The 25,924-nt window shown below is 38.7% G+C and overlaps 1 protein-coding gene and 1 pseudogene across 1 annotated transcript; both read right to left on the bottom strand.

The window, feature by feature from the left end:
- SHISAL2B (shisa like 2B) lies at window positions 1-25,924 on the bottom strand. The gene is made up of 4 exons (XM_066242398.1): window positions 25,642-25,924; window positions 18,702-18,859; window positions 2,291-2,789; window positions 1-1,871 (listed from the first exon to the last, which is right to left on the bottom strand). Exons 1-3 carry the CDS (start codon window positions 25,830-25,832, stop codon window positions 2,653-2,655), a joined length of 486 nt encoding a protein of 161 aa, XP_066098495.1. The 5' UTR covers window positions 25,833-25,924; the 3' UTR covers window positions 1-1,871; window positions 2,291-2,652.
- Window positions 23,556-24,880, bottom strand: LOC136321055 (COMM domain-containing protein 8 pseudogene; annotated as a pseudogene).

Consider the following 25,924-nt stretch of genomic DNA (forward strand, 5'->3'; position numbering starts at 1 on the left):
CTCCCTCAGGAAAGCTGGCTCGACAGGGAATGCTTCACGAACTCCACCTGATACTAGTGCTGGGATTCAATCTCCTTGAGCCGCTGACATTCAAGAACAGTAGGTTTTTATGCCTGCATGACACTAATGCCACTTGCAAAGCCCAGGGTCTTCTGACCTCACTTATCTTCTACCAACTCCTCTAAAAATATGCAGTGCCAGAGAATTGGGATGCGTCTCCCAGAACACACCTGCGATGATGCCAGCCACGCCCAGACCCATGTCTGCCCACCGGATAGGAGTCTGGGGGACCATGAGCGATTCGCTGGCCCTGTGTCTAAGGTTCCTACTTTTGTGTCATTGATGGCATGTGTCCTTCCCCTTGAGCAGCTAAGTAGAACTGTAGCAGTGCCTTAACTAATGTTAACCTAGATTTTCACCTGAGGCAGCATCTAATTAGTAATATAATTATTAATGTCTATATATTAAGAGCGCTGACTTTCTGGGATATTTTTTAACCGAGCTGTATAAAAGATCAAGAAGTGCCACAGATGCTTATGTGCTTTCACATACAGAAATGAGAATTCTTTGCTTTTGTGACTGCATAAAAAATAATGGTAATGTTTTAACTTCCAAACTTTCCATACACTCAAGCAATTGTAATATTTAAACATTGACAAAATTGTGCTCTCTTTGCATGTAAAATGTAGCAGTCAATAGGGTGTTACAACAATGATAATGATCTAGAACTGTGATGTCAGTATAGCCACCTGTGGCTATTCACATTTAAATTAACTGAAAAAATCAATTAAGAATGTATTCAGCCTGACCAGGCGGTGGTGCAGTGGATAGAGAGTTGGATTGGGATGCGGAGGACTCAGGTTCAAGACCCCGAAGTCGCCAGCTTGAGCGCAGGCTCATCTGGTTTGAGCAAAGCTCACCAACTTGGACCCAAGGTCACAGGCTCAAGCAAGGGGTTACTCGGTCTGCTGAAGGCCTGCGGTCAAGGCACATATGAGAAAGCAATCAATGAACAACTAAGGTGTCACAACAAAAAACTAATGATTGATGCTTCTCATCTCCGTTCCTGTCTGTCTGTCCCTATCTATCCCTCTCTCTGACTCTCTCTGTCTTCAGTTGCTCTGGCCACATTTCAAGTACCCAGTAGCTATGTCGTGGGTAGTGCCTACCTTGCAAAACCGTGCACGTATAGAAACAACATTTTCATCTCAGAACTTCTACTGGAAAGTGCTCGTTTAGAAGATCCCCCCAGTTGTTGGAAGAAACTTGGACCACCTAATGATCAAAAGTTTCCATCCTGGAGCTCTGTGTGCTCAAGAGCAGAAAGGCATTTCTTTTCCCCATCAGATGAGAGAAGCTGTATTCACATCTGAAAAGGCTACTCTTCCAACTACAGAAACTTGATGCAACACAGAGATGTACCTGTTCAGCAGAGACACCTTCAAATTAGTCCTTTTTTCTATTGTACTCCACTGTAAAACCAGGTCTCATTCTAATAGTATAAATCACACTTAAGAAAAAAAAATCTTAAGACAATTATAATTTGCAGAAATTGTATTTTTATTTCTAGGTGGCTAAGTGATATTACGGCAGTAGCCTTAGATGGGACCAGAGAATTTTATAACTTTCATTGTACAAATTCCTTAGGATCTTTATCTGTGAAAGATTTCTGTTATGGTTATTCTTTGATATGCAGAAAATATGTCTTACCCAGATTATACATTATAGTACATTTTGTTACTGAATGCTTTTATAAAGACAATGTATCGTTATTGTGCCCACAAATCCTCTAAAAAAGGCATGAGTTGATTTCTAAGAGACTTAAGAACATTCCACCTCTAGTTTATAAGACCATTCTCTCAGAAATCTACCTGTCCAGGCCCTGGCCGGTTGGCTCAGCGGTAGAGCGTCGGACTAGCGTGCGGAGGACCCGGGTTCGATTCCCGGCCAGGGCACACAGGAGAAGCGCCCATTTGCTTCTCCACCCCTCCGCCGCGCTTTCCTCTCTGTCTCTCTCTTCCCCTCCCGCAGCCAAGGCTCCATTGGAGCAAAGATGGCCCGGGCGCTGGGGATGGCTCTGTGGCCTCTGCCCCAGGCGCTAGAGTGGCTCTGGTCGCAACATGGCGACGCCCAGGATGGGCAGATTATCGCCCCCTGGTGGGCAGAGCGTCGCCCCTGGTGGGCGTGCCGGGTGGATCCCGGTCGGGCGCATGCGGGAGTCAGTCTGACTGTCTCTCCCCATTTCCAGCTTCAGAAAAAATGAAAAAAAAAAAAAAAAAAAGAAATCTACCTGTCCATACCATCTCTTATAAAATTAACTGCCTCTGAATACCAAAAAAATTGTGAAATACTGGTAATGTAACATATATTTCTCGTTCCTTATTAAGATGGGTTTGCTTGTCTGTGTTATTGAAAATTTTTTTAATTTTGCCTAAGTATTAACATAATTTTGTGTAATGTCCAGACATTTTAATTAGCAAATAAAAGTAAACTTATGCACATGAAAATCTATCAAAACCTTAGTGGGTGTTTAATAAAAAGATTGAACAAAAATGCAGCTATGTTTTGCTTTTTCAGTGGCAAGTTTTTGAAAAGTATTATTACGAATTATATTTGGAATACATGATTTATTGTTCAGTCTCTCCAGGATTTTTAATAATACACAATGTTCATTTGTGTTGTATCCATTGTTTTTTCTTGAATTATATCATCAGCTTCATAGGTTGTTTCATTTGTTGAATTTGATGCTGCATTTGAATTGGGTGCTTTGATTTTCCTATTTGAATTCCCTGCAAATACACAAAACAAAATGAAATAATTATGTGAAATTATGACAAAATTGGACTGTTTAACATTTTTGCTTAAAAATAAATTTCATAGCAATATTGAAAATATAATATACTGGAAAAACTATGGATAAGTGAGAATTGAATCATTTCAAAGGTTTTTTTGTTTTTTTAGAGAGAGATGGGAGAGAAGCAAAATGAGAAGTGTCAACTCATAGTTGCAGCACTTGACTTGTTCATTGATTGCTTCTCATATGTGCCTTGAGTGGAGGGTTGTAGCTGAGCCAGGGACCCTCTGCTCACGCCAGCAGCCATGGTATCATGTCTGTGATCCCATGCTCAAGCCAGTGACCCCCATGCTTAAGCTGATGAGCCAGTGCTCAAGCCAGTGACCTCGGGGTTTTGAACCTGGGTCCTTAGCATCCCAGGTTGACACCATCCACTGCACCAGCACCTGGTCAAGCTCAAAGTTATTTTTGAGCGTTTTCTCCTGAAAGTCAAATGTGGAAAGTATTCAGTGACGGAAACAAGGTTTTTATTCCCATACTTACCTTTTTCATGCTTCCATGGAGATAACTACAAATTTGATGAGAAAGGAATGATTTCTGAGTTGCTTCACAAAAGTGTGACTGTCTCTTTTCAAAGCAAGCAAAACTATACTGAAGCCAATTATAATTTGCAACACTTTTTTGCCATCATAATCAGTTTAGATGTATTTTTAAAATTTACTTAATTGAATTTATTGGAGTTCAGGTTTCAAGTGTACAACTTAGTAAAACATCATCTACACTGCATCATGCACCCATCGCCCCAAGCAAAGTCTCTTTCTGTTCCCACTTTCACCCCCTTTTCCCACCTCCACCTACCCCGTACATTCTTTTTCCCTCTGGCCATGACCATGCTGTTGTTTGTGCCTGTGTGTGCTCTCTCTCTGTTTCTTTTTCTTGACTCTCTCCACCTTTCATCCAGTCCCATGACAACCCCACCCCTCTGACAGCTGTCAGTCTGTTCCACATATCCATGCCTCTGTTTCTATTTTGTTCATTAGATTCCACATATAAGTGAGATCATATGGTATTTGTCTTTCTCTGACTGGCTTATTTCACTTAGCATAATACTTTTCAGGTCCATACATGCTATTGCAAAATGTAAGATTTTCTTTTTTTTTAATGGCCGAAGTATTTCATTGTGTAAATCTACCACAGCTTTTTTATTCATTCATCTATTGATGGGCACTTGAGCTGTTTCCAGATCTTGGCTGTTGTAAATAATGTTTCAGTGAACATCAGGGTGCATGTATTCTTTCAAATTAGTGTTTGGGGCTTCTTCAGATATATTCCCAAAAGTGGGATCACTGGGTCAAAAGTGTTTCCATTTTTTATTTTTTGAGGAAGCTACATAATTTTCCACAGTGGCTGCACCAGTCTGCATTCTCACCAACAGTGCACAGGGGTTTCCTTTCCTCCACACCCTCGCCTGCACTTGTTTGTTGATTTATTGATTATAGCTATTCTGACAAATGTGAGGTGATATCTCACTGTGATTTTAATTTTCATCTCTGATGATTAGTGATGTTGAGCATTTTATTCAGTATGTCATTGCCCATCCCCATGTCCTCTTTGGAAAAGTGTCGATTCAGGTCCTTTGCCCATTTTTTAATTGGGTTGTTTGTCTTCCTGATGTTGACTTGTTAAAGGTCTTCATAAATTCTGAAGATGTATCAAATGTGTCATTGACATATATGCTCTCCCATTTATTTTGTTTAATAGGCTTCTTTTGCTATACAAAAACTTTTTAGTTCGATGTAGCCTTATTTTTTTTTTCTTTAGTTCCATTGCCCTAGGAGATATATCGGCAAAAATATTGCTACAACAGATGTCTGAGATTTTAACTGCTTGTTTTCTTCAAGGACTTTTATGGTTTCATGACTTACATTTAGGTCTTTTATTCATTTTGAGTTTATTCTTGTGTATGGTATAAGTTGCTAATCTAGTTTCATTTTCTGCATGTATCAACTAATTTTTTCAACACCATTTATTGAAAAGACTGCCTTTATTCCATTGCATGCTCTTGCCTTATTTGTCAAATATTAATTGACCACAAGGCATGGATTGATTTCTGGGCTCTCTGTTCCATTGATCTATATGCCTGTTTTAATGCCAGTACCAGGCTGTTTTGAGTACAGTGGATTTGTAGATATATATCAGGTATTGTGATACCTCCAACTTTGTTCCTCTTTCTCAAGATAGCTGAGGCTATTCAGAATGGGTCTTTTTTGGTTCCATATAAATTTTTGGAATATTTGTCCTAGATCTGTGAAATACGCATTGGTATTTTAATAGGAATTGCAATGAATCTATAGATTGCTTTTGATAGTATGGATATTTTTAATTGTTAATTCTTCCAATACTTGAACGCGGTATATGCTTCCACTTGTTTGTATCTTTATCATTTTTTTTCTTCAGTATCCCCTCTTTTTCCAAGTATAGTTTTTACCTCCTTTGTTAAATTTATTCCTACATACCTTACTTTTTGGTTATTGCAGTAATAATTGAGATTATTTTCTTAATTTGTCTTTCTAATAGTTCATTATTGATGTATAAGCATGCCACCAATTTCTGAATATTAATTTGTATCCTGTTATTTTGCCAAATTCATTTATTAGATCTAGTCATTTTTTTTGGTGGAGTCTTTAGGGTTTTCTATGTACAGTATCATGTCTTCTGCAAATAATGACAGTTTTACTTCCTCCTTTCCATTTTGAATGCTTTTTATTTCTTCTTGTCTGATTACTGTGGCTAGAACTTCCAGTACTGTGTTCAATAAGAATGGTGAAAGCAGACATCCCTGTCTTCTTCCTGATATTAAGGGAAACACTTAGTTTTTGCCCATTGAGTATGACATTGGCTGTGGTTTTGTCTTATACTGCTTTTATACTGTGTTGAGGAATGATCCTTCTATCCCCACTTTGCTGAGACTTTTATCATGAATGGGTGCTGGATTTTATCAAATGCTTTTTTTTGCATCTATTGATATGATCAATATGATTTTTATCCTTCATTTTGTTTATGTGACGTATCATATTTATTGATTTGCAGATACTGTACCAACCTTGCATGCCCAAAATAAATCTCACTTGATCGTGGTGCATGACCTTTTAATGTATTACTGGATCCACTTTGCTAATATTTTGTTGAGGATTTTATAAAATATAATGGCCTGTTTTTAAAATTTATTCATTTTAAAGAGAGAGAGGAGAGGGAACAGGAAGCATCAACTCCCATATATGCCTTCACCAGGTAAGCCCAGGGTTTCAAACCAGTGACCTCAGTGTTCCAGGTCAATGCTTTATCCACTGCACCATGACAGGATAGTGTTGAGGATTTTGGAACAATTGAGATGTAATTTTCAAAAAGAACACAGTTGTGCCACAACTCACTCACTTATATGTAAATATGAGTCCAGAGTGCACAAGGGTAGAGAACTATTTTGGTGGCATAATAATGTTCTATCTCTAAATATCCATTCATGATGTTTCAACCATTTGATTTGTAAAAGCTAATTTGTTGAAGGCATAACATTTTCTGACCTGACAAGTAGCCCTGTGCCCATGGAGCAAGTAAAACTGTTTAAGATAAATGTGGGAGGAAAAGCTGCCATGGAAATCTGATAAACACAGAAGTTCTTGACTATTACCTGCAAAGAAGACTTTAAATAATATTTGGCTCAAATTTAACAACTATTTAAATACTTAAGTAATATGTCCTATATGATGGCCTTTGAAATTATTTTACTTTTTTTTTTACAGAGACAGAGTCAGAGAGAGGGATAGACAGGGACAGACAGACAGGAACAGAGAGAGATGAGAAGCATCAATCATCAGTTTTTCATTGTGACACCTTAGTTGTTCATTAATTGCTTTCTCATATGTGCCTTGACCGTGGGCCTTCAGCAGACCGAGTGACCCCTTGCTGGAGCCAGCGACCTTGGGTCCAAGCTGGCGAGCTATGCTCAAACCAGATGAACTGCACTCAAGCTGGCGACCTCGGGGTCTCAAACCTGGGTCCTCTGAATTCCAGTCTGACGCTCCATCCACTGTGCCACCGCCCAGTCAGGCAAAATTACTTTCCTCTTAATAACATTTGAAAAACAGAGTATTTATGGTTATTTTTTATTTGTTTAGTATTTTCACTTTTCAGTATCATTGCAGGTAAAAGATCAGTTTCATATTATCTGCATAGCATTTGTATCTTAAGCATTTCTTTAAACATCTAAAATTTGAATATTTTGTTGGGATTCCTGGAATCTGAAAACGAATGTGTAATTCAGGTCTTTATGTTTCCTAAGCTTTTTACATACTTAAACATAATGTTTTAATCAGATTTGCAAGGTGTTTTTGTCTATGTTGTCACATACAGTTTTTGTTTTTGTCTTTGTTTTTATGATAAATAAACTCAGGAAGTTATTTCCAAACTTAGTTTGGGGTTCTCTCTAAGTCATCTGCATTCTGACGTTATGTAGTTTTCTGGCAACATTTCAGAGAGTTTATTTATGTAACCTGTCCACAGCCTTCTAAGATTTAAAGGCTCACAAAGTACATTGCAGTACTATAGATTTTTCTTCTTTGAGGTCTTGTGAAGCCCCCCTTCCTCCAGCCCTGACTCACTGTTTCCTTGGCTACTGACTGGATTCTTCTAACCATTTAAGTACAGAGATATAATTCTTAGATTGGCCTCTTAAGGTAAGGCAGTTCCCCAAACACAACCAATTTGCTACACGAACAAGAAAAGATTTATTATAAACATCATACTGACATTATTTGAAGCAGGAGCTTTGATTAGCCAGCTAACACCTTTAGTGTTTTCTTCCTGCAGCTTATAAAAATCCAGGGGTGCATTCAACCAGGGGTGTCTTTTCCTCTGGTAAGTTAGAGTAGTTGGACATGTGGAAAAACAATCGTAATGAATAGGCTTTAGTGATAACCGAGTCCAGCTAACTGCATCCATTTGGAGAGTTTGTAGAAACAAAGTTTCAGGCATCTCAGCTTTTCCTAGCTTTACTTTAATAACTAGGAGTTAATTTCTTACCCAGTGGAATAGGGATAAAACCAGGTGCCTCTTTTCTGTCACAAAAACTACAATATGGATTTGATTTAAAATAAGAAACCTGTAGCCTGACCCGGCGGTGGCGCAGTGGATAGAGCATCGCGGACTGGGATATGGGGAACCCAGGTTCGAGACCCCGAGGTCGCCAGCTTGAGCGTGGGCTCATCAGGCTGGAGCAAAGCTCACCAGATTGGGCCCAAGGTCACTGGCTCTAGCAAGGCGTTAGTCTGCTGAAGGCCCGCTGTCAAGGCACATATGAGAAAGCAATCAATGAACAACTAAGGAGTTACAACAAAAAACTGATGATTGATGCTTCTCATCTCTCTCTCTGTTCCTGTCTGTCTGTCCCTATCTATCCCTCTCTCTGACTCTCTCTGTCTTTGTAAAAAATAAAATAAAAACTTTCTTTAAAAAAAAAAAAAAAGAAACCTGTAATTTCATTGAGCTCCCAAAGAATTTGTTACACATAAAGGGATTTCTTATCTAATTCCTCCTTTTTTTTTACTTGAGTGTAGACTGCAAAAAAGAAAAAACAAACAAACAAGATCCAGCATCATTAGGCTCTCCTGGGTTACATTAGTTGCTTTCTGCTGCTGGCTTCCCATTTTCATTTACTTATTTTTTTGATCTGGTCATCATATATAAATCTCAACCTTCCTTTAATCCTATACTTCTCAGATTGGCATTTAAATTAAAGCTTTACCCTTTGCCAACCTTTAAATCCAGTTCATCAAACAAAATTCATCATTTAAGTCAAATTCATTAAACAATCTCCCTATCCTCATCACAAACTAAGCCAATATATTTTTCTGATGAGTTAAATTTTGTGTTCATTTTCAGAACCATTCCTTAGGGATCCATTTATCCTATAACTCTTCTGTGAAAGCTGCTTTTTTAAGTTAAATTTATTGAAATAGCATTGGCCAATAAGATACAAGTTTCAGGTGTACAATTCTGTAATCTTTTGTACATTGTATCGTGTGCTCAACATCCAAAGTCTAGTTTCCTTTTGTCATTTTATATTTGACCCCCTTGACCCTCTTCATCTTTTTCCCTGCCTACCTTTCCCTCTGTTGTCTGTGTCTATGAGTTTGTTTAGTTTGTTGCTTTCTGTTTTTATATCCCATATATGAGTGAAATCATATTGTTCTTGGCCTTTTTCAATCTGACTTATTTCACTTAGCATGATACTCTCAAGATCCCTCCATGGTGTTGCAAATGGCTTTACTTATTTTATCCTTTTTATGGCTGAGTAATATTTCATCCTTTCTTATGGCTGAGTAGAATTTCATTTTATGTATGTACTGCATCTTCACATCAATCATTTATCAAAGGGTTCTTAAGTTGTTTCCACGTCTTGGCAACCATGAATAGTGCTGCATTGAACATGAGAGTACATATATCTTTACAAATAAATGTTTTCAAATTTTGGGGTAGTTATTCAGAAGAGGGATTGTTGGGTCATATGGGAACTTTATTCTTAATATTTTGAGGAACCTCCATACTATTTTCTATAAGGGCTTTGCCAAATCACATTGTCACCAACAGAATATGAGGGCTCCTTTTTCTCCACAACATTTATTTCTTGTCTTACTGATAATAGCCATTCTAGTAAGTATAAGGTAATATCTCACTGTTGTTTTGCATTTCCTTTAAAGCTAGGGAAGTTGAGCATTTTAACATATCTGTTGGCCATCTGTATGTCTTCATGGGAAGTGTGTATTCAAGTTGTCATCCACTTTTTAATTGGATTGCTTTATGTTGTTGAGTTGTATGAGTTATTTATATATTTTGAATATTAGCCTTTTATTGGAGGCATCATTTGCAAATATCTTTTCCCATTCACTTGGTTGCCTTTTTGTTTTGTTGATGGTTTATTAGCTGTGCAGAAGATTTTTTAGTTTGATGTAGTCTCATTCACTCACTTTTGCTTTTACTTTCCTTGCCTTTAGTGACAAGTTCATAAAAACCTGTCACCAAGGTCCATAAGTTTAGTACCTATGTTTTCTTCTAAATAATTTATTGTTTATGAACACTACTCTAACCTGCCATTTCAAAAAATTCTGGGGACATCTGCCAGTCTTCATCTCCTGGCTACCTGGCAGAATTGTTGTTAAACTTTTCCTGTCAACATCCTAGCATCTGTGTACCACTCTAGTAATTAGCAGTCCTAATTACTAATCAGCCGATTCACTTTATTATTTAGAACAGTGATTTTCAACCTTTTCTTTTCATGGCACAAACACACACTGATTACTAAGGTCAGTGCCCCTGACTAAATACAACCATTTTCATCTCATGGCACAAATAAATTAGTTACTAAAGAAGAAGAGGTCAGGGCCCCTTTTTTTTAGTAATTAGTTTATGAGTGCTTGAGAAACAAAGGTTGAAAATCATTGATTTAGAAGAAAATCTAGAGGTCCCACTCATCCCACAGTACCTTCTAGTGGAAACAAGCAAACTTAAATTCATACCCTAAACGCTTATTGATTTGCAAGAGGACATTTTCCCTTCCAGTTTAATATGTGCAGGCTGGATCTGAAGTAAATGGTGAAGTGAGCAAAGTATTGCTATCTCCCTTCTGCGCTGCCTTGCCTTACCCTCGAGGATGTATAGGTATCTCGGGTAAACAATGGTTACATATTCATTGAGAACATTTAAATCTTAGTCTCACCCTTTTGCTTTGTTCATCTGTCAGTGATTAAAGGCAGTTCTATCCAGAAATGTTTTCCTACTCTATTTTTTCCACAATTGGTCTTTTTTTCTTTACATTTTCTGCATTGTTCAATTTTCCCACCTATTAGTAACTAACATAATTAAAAAAGGAATTTAGCCACTTTAAGTTCTTTAAAGGAATTTTCACAATGAAGGACTGGCTTCTATTTTGCTCATTTGTTCCCACATCAGCCCAGATTGCCTGCTCTACCCTGAGGAGGACTCACAGTGGCTAAATGTAGCTGTAGCTCTCCTGAGCAATTTGACTTTCTACATTTTTAGGAACAAAAATAGCCATAGGAAATTCCAGGCTCATCATTTTAAGTAGAAAGTTTCCTTTAGGAGACACATGTGGCCTTTTCTGCCATTGAGTTCAAATTATTCTATCTTCTACTAAGATCACAGTGAATTCTTAAAACCTTTCTGAAACAAAGAATGGTATTATGAAATAATTTGGCAGCCCATTAATTAGTTTTAAACAGAGTTTTGTTGGAGAGGTATTAAGCCTACTTAGAAAAATAGCTCCCAAAGCTATCTATAAATTGAGTATAAAAACCATCAAAACCCCCTTGATTTTTAAAATTTTACTCTGTGATTCATAAGTTGATTTTGAAATCTGAACCTTACAAGAATAGCCAAGAAACTTCGAAAAAGAAGTATAATGGAAGAGAAAGTCCGGCTAAAAGATATTAAACTATATAGCTACAATAATTAAAAAGTATACTACTAGTTTAAGAATAAATAGACTGATAAATTTGACAGAACAGAAAATCTAAAAACAGATTCCTGTATATATAAGAATTTAGTTTATGACAAAGATGATATTTTAAGTTGGCAAGAGAAAGATGGCTTTTCTAATAAATATGTGGACAATTGGCTCATTCTTTGCAAAATAAAAATGAAGGCAAATCCCTACCTCACACTTTATACCATAGTTAAACTTCCAGGATTATTGAATATTTAAATATTAAAAACAAATGAATAAATGTGTTAGAGTGAAATATAGGCAAATATCTTTATATCTTATAGTGGTGTGAGAACTTTCTAAGTATGAAACCAAAGGGAGAAACCAAAGGGAGAAACCAAAGGTGAAACAAAAATTGTCACATACAAAACTGTGAAAAACATTGGCAATATATGTGAAAAAAAGTGTAGTTGCTATATGGAAAGTCCTTACAAAGCCATGAAAAAAGAATACTGCCAGAGAAAAATGTATCTAGGATAAGAACAACAACATGCCACAAAAAACTAATGACATTAAAATGTCCCCTCTCTTAATTAAGTAAACTAAAAAACTACAATATTTCTCTCAATAAAATTAGTAAAATATATATCTTTTGAAGTAAGGTCCATGAAAGAGTATTTTTCTGGAGGGCAGTTAGCAACTTGTATCCACAGCCTTTAATGTGTGCCCACCATTTGGTCAATAACTTCACTCCCAGGGCTCTCTACGTACTAAGAAAATGCTTAAATATTTGATGTTTGTGTGTGATAGAAAAAAAAAATAGAGGCTATTTCAAAGTGAATAATTTAACAAAATATGGCATACTCAGACTCTGGTTTCTGAACACCATTCACAACTAAAATGAACCAGGCTTCATGGAGAAATGGCAGGTTTCAGGCTGGAACAAGGAAAGTACAAGGTGCCCTGGAACATCTTGTGACAGAAAGCGAAACAGTGCTTAAACAACAACGGGCGCATCTCAAAAGGGCACTGGACCTAGTTTAATGTGGCTCCCACAGGCCATATCTGAAACAATTCAAGGATCAGAGTAAATAATGGTAGTAACAGGCTATTTTAGGATAAGGAATCTGAGTCCACACCGATCTTATTAAATAAACAGGTAGATAAATAGAGGAGATGGGAAAACTCTTCCTATTGTTGAATAACAACTAATAAATGTAGAATGATAGGTTATAAAATCACCATTTTATACCCATCATAATAATAATCCTGAAATTATTTTAAAATTCTGAATGAAAACATTCAATGAAGAACCATGAATGGGTGGGTTGCCAGTTTAAGGAGACACATGCTATTTTCATAGTTTGCAAACTACTTTCCCACCAACTACTGAGTAATGACAAAGGGAAAATAGTGAATTGTAATGGATTAATCCAGCAAATACAGCCCCAGCCAAAGAATCCAAGTTAGCATCACCAATAATAGAACAAACCAATATTATGTGCTTTCCATTATGATGCTTTGAGAATATAACTTCTGTATTATTCCTTCTAAAGTGTATAATCTCTCTCCAATCATGAGAAAAACATCAGACAAATTTAAATTGAGGGACACTGTACAAAATAACTGGCTTTTACTTTTCAAAAATATCAAGATTATGAAAGACAAAGACTGAAGATTGAAGGAGACCAAAAAAATATGACAACTCATGACAAGATGTAATTCTGGATTAGCTCTGAGTGAAGACAAAAGAGCTATTAGGATATTGGCAAATTTTTAATATTAACTACAGATTTGATACTATTCCTGTATCAATGTTATATTTCCTAACTTTCATAACTATACTGTAGTTATGTAATAAAAACATTCTTGTTCTTAAGAAATGTATATTGAGATATTTATGGTTAAAGATATGATATCTGTGAATTAAATTCAAATGGTTCAGAAAATATTTATCAAGAGAAAGTCAATGATGAAGAAAATGAGGCAAAATGTTAATTAGTAAATCTGAGGAAAGGTATACAACAACCTTTTCTGTAGCTTTTTGCAGCTTTTCTAAAAGTATGAAATTATTTCAGAATAGAAGTATAAAAAAAAAGAACTCAAACAGACAACACTGTGGTGATTACAAGAGGGAGAAGGTTGGGGGCAGGTTGAAGAAGGTAAAGGGAACGAAACAGTGATGGAAGGAGGCTTGACGTGGGGTGGTGAACACACAGTGCTATATACAGCTGATGTATATGATAGAATTGTCCACCTGAAACATACATAATTTTATTAATCTTACCCCAATAAATTCAATTTTTAAAAAACCTCTTAGTACTCTATTGTGATAATAGAATGGGACCATTAAAAATGATGGCAAATGTATTTACTTATTGGCAAACAAAAATACTAATATTGTTCAGTAAAGAAAAAGGCATGTTATAAGACTCACTCCCCCCATCCTCCACTTTGTTATATTCATATATCTATAGATGCGTAGAAGATAAGCCATGTATATTCAGCATGCATTAATATGTATTATCTTTGTGTGGTGAGATCATGGATGACATTATTTGTTTGTTTCTATTTTCTAACTTTCCTCCAGTGAAAGTGAATTGAAAGTTTTTATTTTGTTTTTGTTTTAACTCTAGAGTGAGAGTGTCCTCTAAGAAGAAATGTGCCAGACCATTCTGAGCCAGCCCAAGTCCTATTTTGCTTACAGGCAGAATAAATGATTACATGATCTTCAGTTTGCTTTCTCAGTATTCCAGACATAATTTATGTTTTTCTCATAGACAGCTGTGTCTTGCTATTCATTTGCTTACTTTTTTTTTCATTGACATTACCTGCCTTTACAAAAGAAATCACCAGATACAGGCTTGGAGCCATCTGTTATACCATACAGCTACAACAGTATTTCTGTGTGCCAGGCAGCACCGCTAAGGTCTGCCTTCTAATTTTCTTCAAAAACTCTGCTTCTAAGAACACCTCTCCTCTGTCCTCCGCTCCTCTCCACAGCTGCAGTGTGGCAGTGGGTGCTCCCAATCAAAGGACGAATATGCTTTATTGTCCTGGAACATAAGTTTTACTCACATATGAAAAGAAGATATTATTAGAACAAGGCAAGCCATTACATTATGCAGTCAAATTGAAAAGTCTCCTAACTTTTAAAAATGGGCAACTTCAAATAACTGAAAGATCATAAGGCGTAAGTAAGGGAGGCCTTTCCATCCTAGCCCTTGGGGTTCTGGAGGCACAAGGTCCTTTCTGACCTACCTTTCAGGATTCTTCGATGGAGAAGTTTGAGAAGCAAGAATCTAAAACCCTTGCCCCTTTCCTTGCTCCTTTATTAGCAATTAATTCTTCTACATCTTTTGAAATGAGTCCTTCCCCTCAAGAGCGTCAGCTCAGAAAGATGCCCATCACACAGCCATCTTCTGCTCAGAATCGTACATCTTACACAGTACAATTTACAAGCTATGGTATTCTTCTAGACGCTGGCATTTGAAACACGGATAACTCAAAACACAAAAGTTTAAAAAGAAGGAAAATGGTTATAGCACACAATTTAAAGGCCAATCAATTGCTTAGCAATAGGGCCTCTGTACAAAGTGAGCCCGGGGGTAGCCCAATTAAACGCTGCAGCCCCTGCCGCAGAGACCGCGTCTTGCAGGATCAATTCAAAATGTATCAAGCCTTAAACTACATCCATTAAAAAGAATAAAACCCAACAGAATAAAGATATAGGAAGGGAAAATCTTGGCAAAATTGTTTTAAGATTAGACTATTTGAAACTTACTGTCATTTATAGAGAAAAGAAAAATTCCAGGGCCCTAAGTCACTTTTAGTATGTGGACAAAAACGTGTTTCCCTGGAGGCCATTCAAATCCCCTGTAATGAAAGCAGTCTCAGTTATAAAAATTAATTTGAAATAATGGCAGGTTGCCTATTAAGAACAAAAATTTTTGAAAGAAAGGAGAGGTAACTGGTGAAACCAAGTTTCCTCTGATATATGTTTACATGCTCAATTATTACACAAAGATTTCATCACGTTCCATCATCTTTAAGTCATTTCTTAAATGGAATAAAGGCTTGATTTATCAATAGACTGGCTTCTATTTCTGGGTGGGAAAATCACTGGAGTGGAGCATGCATATTTAATAGTGGGTACAGCAATGGTGTTTAATCATCACTTCAAAGGGTCACTTTCAAAGATAAGCCATTTTCTTTTTCTATCACAGTGACATTAAGACTACCTATTTTGTTTGGGGCTCTTTACTATGTCTGATTTGCTTAAAATTAACTCAATGGACCAAAAGCACGTCATTAGAAAGCAGCAGGAAAGCAGTGGTCACATAGAATACTGCCTTGCCAATAGCAAGCCCTTGGGAAAGGTGTATTGAATTAATTTGCTGATTTGATAAACAATGATTTTGAGAGGGGCAGAACGGGGACATTTCAGTGCCAGACAGCAGCCTCATCTAACTACAAAGGAAGTGCATTAATGGATTCCCTTAGCTAAATAGCAATAAGACTGCAGGACCTGAACCAACAAGCCCACTAATTCTGTTGCTGAGTTCTCAAAGGCAACAGGGAGTAACATTTGGAGAAGTCCCTCAGATAAACCAAGAAAATAACCAATTTTTGTTTAGTACAGTGCACTGTATAAAGGAGGCACTCAATGAATGTTTGATAACTGTAGTGGTGACAATGTGAACCTTTGATCACCTTGAGTAGAGGTGCAGTGCTACTCATGCAGTTCGCTCACCAAACGTTGTTAGGTGTACTGAGGCACTAGGAAAACATTAGTGAGAAAAATAAGGCAAAAATTACTATTGTATTTTCCTAGGACTTATTTTCTCATTGGAGGGGAGAAAAGTTAAACAATAGATGACGAAAATATATTGTATAAAAGTGGTAAGTGCTTAGTAGAAAAATAAAGCAGGAATTGTGGAGAGGGAGTGAAAAATAGAGAGAGAGTGACCAGGGAAGAACTCCTGGGAGGGTGGCTTTTAGTAAAGATCTAAAGAAAGTGAAAGTGCAAGTCATGCAGGTATCTAAAGGAAAAACATTCTAGGCCAGGGGTAGTCAACCTTTTTATACCTACCGCCCACTTTTGTATCTCTGTTAGTAGTAAAATTTTCTAACCGCCCAACAGTTCCACAGTAATGGTGATTCATAAAGTAGGGAAGGAACTTTATAAAATTTATAAAGCAGAGTTACAGCAAGTTAAAAGCATATAATAATAATTACTTACCAAGTACTTTATGTCGGATTTTCGCTAAGTTTAGCAGAATAAATCTTTATAAAATATAGTTAAATCTATCTTTTTATTTATACTTTGGTTGCTCCGCTATTGCCCACCATGAAAGCTGGAACGCCCACTAGTGGGCAGTAGGGATCAGGTTGACTACCACTGTTCTAGACAGTGGTGATGACATGTGCAAAGGCCCTGAGGTGGGAGTTTCAAGGAACAGCAAAGAGGCCAGTGTGGCTGGGCATAAGGGGACAAAAGAAAGAAGGGTGAAGAAGGCAGACAACAAAAGCCCTGGAGGTCACAGTTAAGATGCCATATGTATTGAGAGAGGTGAGAGGTGATTAGGGTTTTGAGCAGAGAAGTGACATGACCAACATTGGTTTTAATAGGCTTACTCTGGCTGTTCTCTGGGGAGTAGACAGCAGGGGGCAAGGACTGAGTAGGAAGAGAAGCTATTTGTTTTAAAAGTCAGAGTCTGGAGTTTACAGTTTTAACAAGCTCCCTAGGTGATTCTCAGGCACAGTAAAATTTAAGAATTGCTACTATAAATTATCCAAGCCATTGAGACCAAAATTGATTTTATGATCTGATTATTTCATGATCACTAGTCCACCGCTTCATTTTACCTGTGGAGTGTCAGGGTCTAACCCAGGTGTCTCAAACTCGCGGCCCGCAGGCCGCATGCAGCCCCCCGAACAATTTTGTGCGGCCCGCAGACTAATCCACGAAGTTCAAAATATTTTGGATAAAATTAAGTAAGCCTAGGGGCCTACTTGTATTTTTCATTTCTCTAGCATCCTAGCTAGATATTAGCTTAGTTAACAGCAGTTGTGATGCGAACTACAGTTTCTGGTCGTTTTGTGACACTGAGTAAACTGCATGTACGATCATGCTTGTTGTACTGATTTTTTTTTGTTTTCAACTGCAGTGAGAAAAGTGTTGCATAACAGTTGCCTTTTGTAGACCAAATGCGGCCTGCGAAGGGCTGTGATCTTGCTCTGCGGCCCACATGCTGAGTTGAGTTTGAGACCCCTGGTCTAACCCATAACAACCTTGTTGATTCTGCCATGCAATCTCCAAACTTCAGGAAGTGCTCCAGAAAGAGAACTTCGAATAGATCTTGGCCTCCTGTCTGTGACATGAAATAGACACCCTCTGTGACAGCTCTCCACAAAGGAGGAAAATAGAGCTAATGCAATCACATGCAGTAGCAGTGCACTTGAAAGGTCACAGAGCACGTGCTCCTTAAATAGAATTTTCTGGATTCAGCTGAAATGGAGCTTATGAGCAGAGCATTTTCTAAATTTTGTAAAGAACTTTTTACATTTTCTTTTTTAATGGAAGTTAGTGAGCATTTGTGTCTTATTCTAAGTATATGTACATATATGTTTTAAGTTTTTATTAAAATGTATTCTAAATATAAGTCAAAATAAAGTTCATAATTACTACTTTTTAACTACACTCATAGAAATTCATACTCACAAAATACAAACAATTCTGAGTTTCTTAATGATAACAATTAGCATTTGTGTAGCACTTCATACCTGAGATGGCAATAAGACCCAGTTCCACAAACCAGGCATAAAAATTTCTTTCTACTTTATAGTCATATTACACCCACCATTATGTGTTAACAAGTTCATAATCTAACCAAGAACAGAGACTGTTTTCTGTTTTTCTGTTTTATTACATGCCTTTAAGTCATTTTATATGCTTTCTCCAAGTTTTATACCGTAGGCACACAGGTAAATGCTTAACTGACCATTGACTAACCAATCTAGAGTAACGCAACACTGAGAATTCATTATCAGGTAATGTGTTTCTCTATTTATTTGACTTGTGTGGCTCCATCTAAAGCAAAAATTTTAAATTCTAAGAAGATAAAACCTTTATAACTGAAAGAGTCATAAATATATTAAAGTAGATTTTTTGGATCAATGTATTATTTTTCACAAGAACATCTACATCCTGCTGCTATTTTTTCCTTGGACACAATTTCTCTAAGGTATTTCATCATTAAGGCCTAACTGAACGTGAATTTTTACAAAGACACATAATGAATTGAATTTTTAAAAAGCACTCATTAACATAGGATCGGTTACCCAGGTACAGGTTATTCCTCTGAATAGAGTAGAGGTAATTGGCTAAAAAGAATGGATACTGATTACCTTCTTGAGTGGAAGAAGCCTGCAGGTGTTGAAGCTTAAGGCCAGTGTCTAATTGCTGAGGCTTTGTATACAGAAATAAATAGCAGAGGACACAGACGCTGATGACAAAGGCAAGTAAAACAAGGGCAGCAATTCCGAGTCCAGTCAGGGCACCAATGCTGAGGAAAACAGAAGACATGGTGACTGTCACACAGACTGGTTTGCATAGGAGCTCAAGAGAAGGTATAAATATTGTTCATTCTTGCTTCAGTTATTCATGATCAAAGAATATTTTAGTATAAACAGTATATGATTGAAATCTACAGCTCACCCTTTTCTACCATCAAATTCTTATATTTTCTCTATACATGTGTAAGTTAATATTCATACAATAGGCAAAAGATTACATGATTCTCTAGAGATCATTCAAAAACACCTCAAGCTCTGTTATTAGATCAAGTTCACCAATAAAGATGAATATAAAAATACCTCTGCAAAAGTAGTAAAGCAAATTTTTACCAGAAATGCAGAACTTTTCTTTTGTAGACATGTATGGGAGACACCATTTACTAATATACAGAACTACAACCATTACAAAAGAGGAAAATAAGGTTTAATTAAAAGAAAGCAATAGTTATGAAATTTATATAAATTTCCTGTTCAGTCTGCATTTTCTTCCTTCCTTCCTTCCTTCCTTCCTTCCTTCCTTCCTTCCTTCCTTCCTTCCTTCCTTCCTTTTTTAATTATTAAGTGAGGGGAGGGGAGGCAGAGAGACAGACTCTTCAATGTGTTCCCGAAGGGGATTCACCTGACAAGCCCACTAGGGGGCGATGCTCTGCCTGTCTGGGGCAATTGCTCTGTTTCTTGGCAACCTAGCCATTCCAGTGCTTGAGGCGAGACCATGATGCCATCCTCAGTGCCTGGGGCCAACTTGTGAATGAGCCGTGGCTGTGGGAGGGAGGGGTGGAGAAGCAGATGGTTCCTTCTCCTGTGTGCTCTAACCTGTGTGTAATTGAACAGGGGACTTCCACAAGCCAGGCTGACACTCTACCACTGTGCAAACCAGCCAGGGCCTGCTTTTTTTTTTCTAAAGGAGCGTAACACCAGTGGTTTCTAGCATTAAGGAAGAAACCCTGTGCTTTCCTCTAAAAATAAAGTACATATCTGATTTATTTGCTCTGCCTTAAATTTGTAATAATTGCTTCTGATATAGTTGTCTATAAGCTAATCATTTGAGAACTAACATAGTTTACATGAACCTGTGAACTTAATACTTTTAAATGGGAAATGGAGCTTGAGAAAAAAGAATTATTTTGAAAGACTAATGCAAATATATGTACTTTACTTTCAGGAACCCTATGTATGTGTGGGTGTATAAATATATAAAATTAGATTTTAAGCTGCTCAAGTACAGATACTTTGTTGACTTTCCCATAGTGTTGTGTACACTTATTAAAAATGTTTAACAGAGTACTTAGCATGTAGTAAACGTTCCATAAATGGAAGTAAACAATAATTTACTGGTGATCACTCCACTTGCAGTAATCAAAAAGTCATCATCATTGAAATCATCATCTTTTCCTTCACTAGCTTCCTGGCTTGCCTGTAAGCTTCTGCCATTGCCGGGTGACTAAGGCCTGACAAGTTTGACATGTACCAAAAGGAAGGAAAGGGAGAATTTGAGCAGCAATACTAGGTGTGTCACGGCTTCGGGAGTACGGAGAGCGGAATTAAAAGTAAGAGGCTAAACTCATCCAACTTATCCTGGTCTTTTAGGAGATAAAGCATCCCTGAATTTAGAGGTTGCCTCCTGAACCACAGACATGGAGTCAGACTTCCATAGATTCTTGTGCTTGGTTTATTACTGCCAGCCAGTTCTCCTAGCCCCGCACACGAGTGAGGACAGAATAATTCTGGGGCTAGAGTCAGTACATAGTTATATATTTAAATGGGAGTTTGCCCTCACTTGGTGTACTCCAAGCGGTAGACTCCTGGCTTTGGCAACTCCTCTTTCTTGCTTGTTTGCACCAAAGCTGACTTTTGTAGATTGTAGAGGCCAGGTAGGGTTAAGACTCTACACAGACACATAGGAATATAATCCACTTCATTAATATTATCTGTTTCACAGGCAGCTAGGAGCCCAGACATCTGGAAAGATTCCTGAAATGAAAACCTAGTTATTAAAAAAAAATCTTCCAAGTAAGAACATAATTTAGTCAATTTAAAAGTAAAACTGTCAACCTAATTAAATTCAGCATACATATTGTGGGTTTTTAGCATGCACGATTAAAAAAAACAGTCCACAAGATGTGAAGAAAAAACAAAAACAGAGCAGCTATTTCTGCTTTCTGTTTTAAAAGGGGGCTCTTCGCAACCTTGACAGACTGTTTTTGTTGTCACAGTTCCACTGTATAGAAACGTTGCTTTAGGCATGCAAACCTTTAGCTCAAGATGGAGCTCTAGGAATCTCCTAAAATATTCATTTCAACAAACACTAAATTCATGTCTCGCCCTGTGTAATAGGCACTATTTTCCTGAGTCCTGAAAAAAGCTATCAAAGGAAACCCTAAGAGGTTAGGGATGTATAGGCAATGAAAATATGGGAGTGGGACAGCCACAGAAGAGGGAGAATTATTCCTTCCTCACAGCCCCAGGGCTGTCCTTGAGAGGGGGTCTGAAGCTGTCCTCATGTTAGTGGAGCCGTTCTCCTCAGCAACTCGACATCCCTGCTAGTATCTATCCCTGGGCCTTTCTCCAGCAGCTGCAGGCTCTCCTACCAAATGTTAGTGACTTTGTAATATTTTTCACAGTTGGACTATTTTAAATTAGAGGTGGAGAGCAAAGACTATGAGGGAAATGAGGCTTTAGTTTTTACCTCCGCAGTGTGTTCTCAGAACTCAATGACTAACAAGATCCCCAGGTTGAACAGGGCCGACTGATACCCTCAGTTGAGAAGATTTTTGTATTTCCCAGGAAATGAGGTGCACTGTCCATTTTGCCAGTGCTGAACGAAGACCCCAGCAAGCTATTCATTCCTTTGTGTCCTCATGAGCCTTAGGAAGGGCATTAGACTCTGCTGCTTGTCATTTTGCAGTGAGTCAGGGACATGAGAATCCCAGGCACTTTGGGGCTTTAAATCAAATAATTGAGTCTGATTTACGTGTTGCAAGTCTCTGGTGGAGGTGCTGCTACCATTATTAACACCTCCCAAGACTCCAAGCTGGGTTGCTATGTCACTTTTTAAAAGGTCAGATAGTTTTCCAGTGCAATATAGATTACTTCTCCCAATAATAAGGATAAGCTGTCAATATTTCTTGAGATTTTGCCCCACTCTGACACAATACAGCTTTGAACTCATTGGTGAGTGGGCACTCCTTTTGAGATATTTTTTGAAGCTTGCAATACATTAAAAAATTATTCTACTGCTTCAGAAAATAACATGGAAAGTCGTTTGCTATAGACTTGGCATGTGTGCCAAATTCTGGATCATCCTAGGAGATTGGGAGAAATAATACAGGTGGAGTGAAAGTAAGTTTACAGTTGTTTGTATGGAAAATAAAGCAATAATTAATAAATAACAATAATGTAAGAATAAATTCTGTTTTGCATACTCACAACCATAAACACATTTTTAAAAATAAAATAGTACCTTTGTTTGTTCAGAAAGCTTACATTTAAACTTAATTGAAATTTAAAAATGATCTATTTCTCAATAAAGTTAACATCCAAAACTATTAAAAAGGGACATATATATGATCTTAGCTGATATTTGAGTAGTAATGTTTATATAATACAATGACATTTGTTCTTTTTACCAGTGCATACTCTCCCAATCAGACCTAGAAATACAAAAGTAGCAGTGTTACTTCATTTTCCCCTATGTCCCAGCACAAGATTTTAGTTTCTAGAATTCATAAATTCATATTGTTGACACAGATTTAGTTTTCTTTTGTTTGTTCATGACTGATGAGCTTCTTTAAGAAGTCTTACATTTTTATAATCTTTCCTTTAAAACATGAGAAAGATCTGGAATCACCTGAGTTATATATGCATCTTATACATTCTTAAAAAGTTGTTTATAAAAAAATGTCACAGGCCCTGGTGGATTGGCTCAACATTAGAGCACCAGCCTTGCGGTTGGAAGTCCCAGGTTTGATTCCTGGCCAGGGCACACAGGAGAAGCGCCCATCTTCTTCTCCACCCTTCCCCTTCTCTTTTCTATCTCTTTCTTTCCCTCCCACAGCCAAGGCTCCATTGGAGCAAAGTTGGCCCCGGTGCTGAGGATGGCCTCATGGCCTTTGCCTCAGGCACTAGAATGGCTCCAGCAGCAACAGAGCAATGCCCAGATGGGCAGAGCATTGCCCCCTAGTGGGCATGCCAGGTGGATCCCAGTCAGGCACATGTGGAAGTCCGTCTGTCTGCCTCCCCCCACTTCTCACTTCGGAAAAATACAAAACGAAAGTCAAAAATCAGTCATATGTAACCATAATGCACATTCTAGCTATTCACGTACTCCTTAAAGCCAGATTCAAGTTTATTTGTGTGTTTACATTATTTTAGAGCCATTTTTTAGTTTTCAGTAAAGCTCCATATCTATAAAGATTTCTCAAATATTTAATAAATGAAGCAGAACAGTCATGAAAATAGAAACTGCTATTATAGCTTTTTATCTTTAATTTTTATGTGTTTCCTGTCAACCATGTAATTTCCTGTTCTTTAGGGAAGTTGATAAATTTTTATCTTTGTAATCTCAACATGGATGCTTTCTCAGCTTGGCATCATAGTGCATCACAGATTTTCTGAATGCACATCATTTATTCTGTCCTATCAGCTGTAGCAGTGGAATCTGATAATGTTGGTATTCACCATGTCCATTTATTTCAACTGCAGGATGACCTGCAAGATGACCTAGCTGCTTCCCAGAAATTTTTTAAATTCTGCAGTTCTTCTTTACTCATTTTAAAAAAAATACAGTTTGGCTTCACCATTTTCTTTTACATCTAGATGAAGATTTTTAAATGCCAGTTGTAATGTAGCAATCTTATCCATAGAAAGTGCAAGCTTTCACTGCCAATCGAAATCCTGTCACTGTGCCAAGGACATATCAGCTACTTTTTCTAACAGAGCCTGCTTAATTTTATCCTTCGTACTTTTCAAGCATTTCATGATAGGATCTTGATAAAATGAATTCAACTAATTCAATTGCTGAGATATCTCTTCATCGGGTAAACTTTTTACCAACAACAGCTTTCTCTTTGCTAGACTGGGATTATTTATTTAAACTACTGAAATATGTACATAAGCGATGCCTAACTTGCTGCCAAGATGTACACGCATTTCTACTTTTGTAAAGGAAGTTAGTAAATGCACAGCAGTAATGGGTCACATTTTCTCCAAAAGTTCCAAATGCTTAGACCCATGACCCAGTGACATACACAAAGATGGAGACTGAATACCTACCTGGTAGCCAACAGACATTGGAACACAGAGGGCAAGAAAAACATTCAGTGCATCACTGCGAGAGGATGCAAAGTCCTAACACTTAGTGGTCCTGCTGGTCAGGTGATACAAAACAGAAGAGGTAGTCACCTGAAACCTCCCGGGGCTCTCTAACTAAAGCTTTGAAAAATTGTGTAGTATCTTCAAGAACATGCATCCATTCTGTGGCATCCCAAGCACTTTAATAATCCTGGTAGAGAGGGTAAGTCCGGCTACATCTGCCACCAATTATTTTGTGATGAACCCGCAGGCCCAGCTTGGCTGGAAGATTCTGCAGCCAACACAAGGCTGTCCCTCTTTCTAACTCCCTCACTGGGCTGTAAATCTACTTTTGCCCCACCCTGTATTCTTCCTCTTCGTCTCTCTCTCTCTCTCTCTCTCTCTCTCTCTCTCTCTCTCTCGTTTATAAGAACCAATTGAAGGTGGGTGGGAGTTCTTTCCTATAATGCTGCCACCTCATTCAGTCTCCAGGCAAAAGGAAAGAAGCAAGTTCAAAGTTTGTAAACTTTTGGAATGGAAGAGGAGGAAAAGCACTTCATAATGAAATATATTTGCATAAATACTAGTAAGAATAAGTAAAATTCCCATCATAGGAGAGAGAGGCAACAAAGACTCCACCCAGGAAAATCTCTTCACTTTTCAGCAATGGCCACGGCGTTTAGGAAGGGGGTGTCTTGGAAAGGTTCTTTGGAGTATATCATAGCACCTCAAACTACCTTTCTGTGGGTCTCCAAGTGGGTTCAGGGTCAGTGTCAGATCGTCTGTGAAGGGCAAATTATAAAGCCCAGTTGCGCGCGCGCGCGCGCACACACACACACACACACGCACACCTCTACCTTTTAGAATACAGCCAATTGCTCTTCACCTCCAAAGAGACTCAAAATACTTTGATAATTGGTTAATGCCTTAAAATGGGTCCCTTAGGAGCCCCTTTCTATTTCAAATACACCAAATGCCGAAACAAATAAAAAAGAATTAAAACTTAAAAGTTTTCTGCTTGTCTTGTCTCTGCAAGCAGAGTCTCCTGCCTGGGACTGATCCCTGGTGCGAGTGAAGAGCAAGCCACCCCGGCGAGGTCGGCGGGGAGCTGAGCCCCCGCCGCCCGGGCAGGATGGGTGCGCACCGGGCGCAGAGTCCGCGCTCCTCCCGCGCGCGCCTCGCCTGGGGTCCCCGGGCTGATTCACGCCTCGCCTGGGGTCCCCGGGCTGATTCACACCTCGGGTGGCCCTAGCCCGACCTCGCCCGAGGAGTCCCGGCTCCCGGGGTATCTGCGAGCGTGCCAGTGTTTCTGTGCGGGGGGCCCCCCACCAGCCCTCGGAGGCTCCGTGTCCTTCCGGACGGACTCAACCCGAACGGGTCGCGGGGACGCGGCGACTTCCCTCCTCCCGCCGGGGCGCTGCCCGTAGCCAGCCCGGCCCCTGCCCGGCCCCCGCCCCGGCCCACCAGCCACCTGCTCGCCCACCTGAGGCTCCACATGTAGCTGTGCTTGTAGGGGAAGTAGCTGCCGGGCTCGCTGCAGCAGTACTTGAGGTCCGCGAAGCCGCAGCAGTAGAGGAGGGCGGCCGCCTCGCCGCGCCGGGGACACTGGAAGGGCTCCACGAAGCTGTGGTTGAGGCTGTAGTAGCCGGAGCACACGCGGCTCGCCTCGGCCATCGCGGCCGGCTGCGGGCAGGGCCCCGCCAGGCTCCGATCCGCCCTCGGACTGCAAGCGTCCCGCACCCGCACCCGCAGCCCCCGCCGGCGCC

This window comes from Saccopteryx bilineata, chromosome 1 (genome assembly GCF_036850765.1).
Source record: "Saccopteryx bilineata isolate mSacBil1 chromosome 1, mSacBil1_pri_phased_curated, whole genome shotgun sequence".
Lineage (NCBI taxonomy): Eukaryota > Metazoa > Chordata > Mammalia > Chiroptera > Emballonuridae > Saccopteryx > Saccopteryx bilineata.

What these genes read in the sequence shown, in the direction of transcription:
- SHISAL2B (XM_066242398.1), bottom strand. Translation starts at nt 25,832, where the DNA reads ATGGCCGAGGCGAGCCGCGTGTGCTCCGGCTACTACAGCCTCAACCAC. An exon ending in AGCTACATGTGGAGCCTCAG is followed by an intron (nt 18,860 to 25,641) that starts GTGGGCGAGCAG and finishes TGTTTTCCTCAG; the next exon opens with CATTGGTGCCCTGACTGGAC. An exon ending in GGCTTCTTCCACTCAAGAAG is followed by an intron (nt 2,790 to 18,701) that starts GTAATCAGTATC and finishes GTGTATTTGCAG; the next exon opens with GGAATTCAAATAGGAAAATC.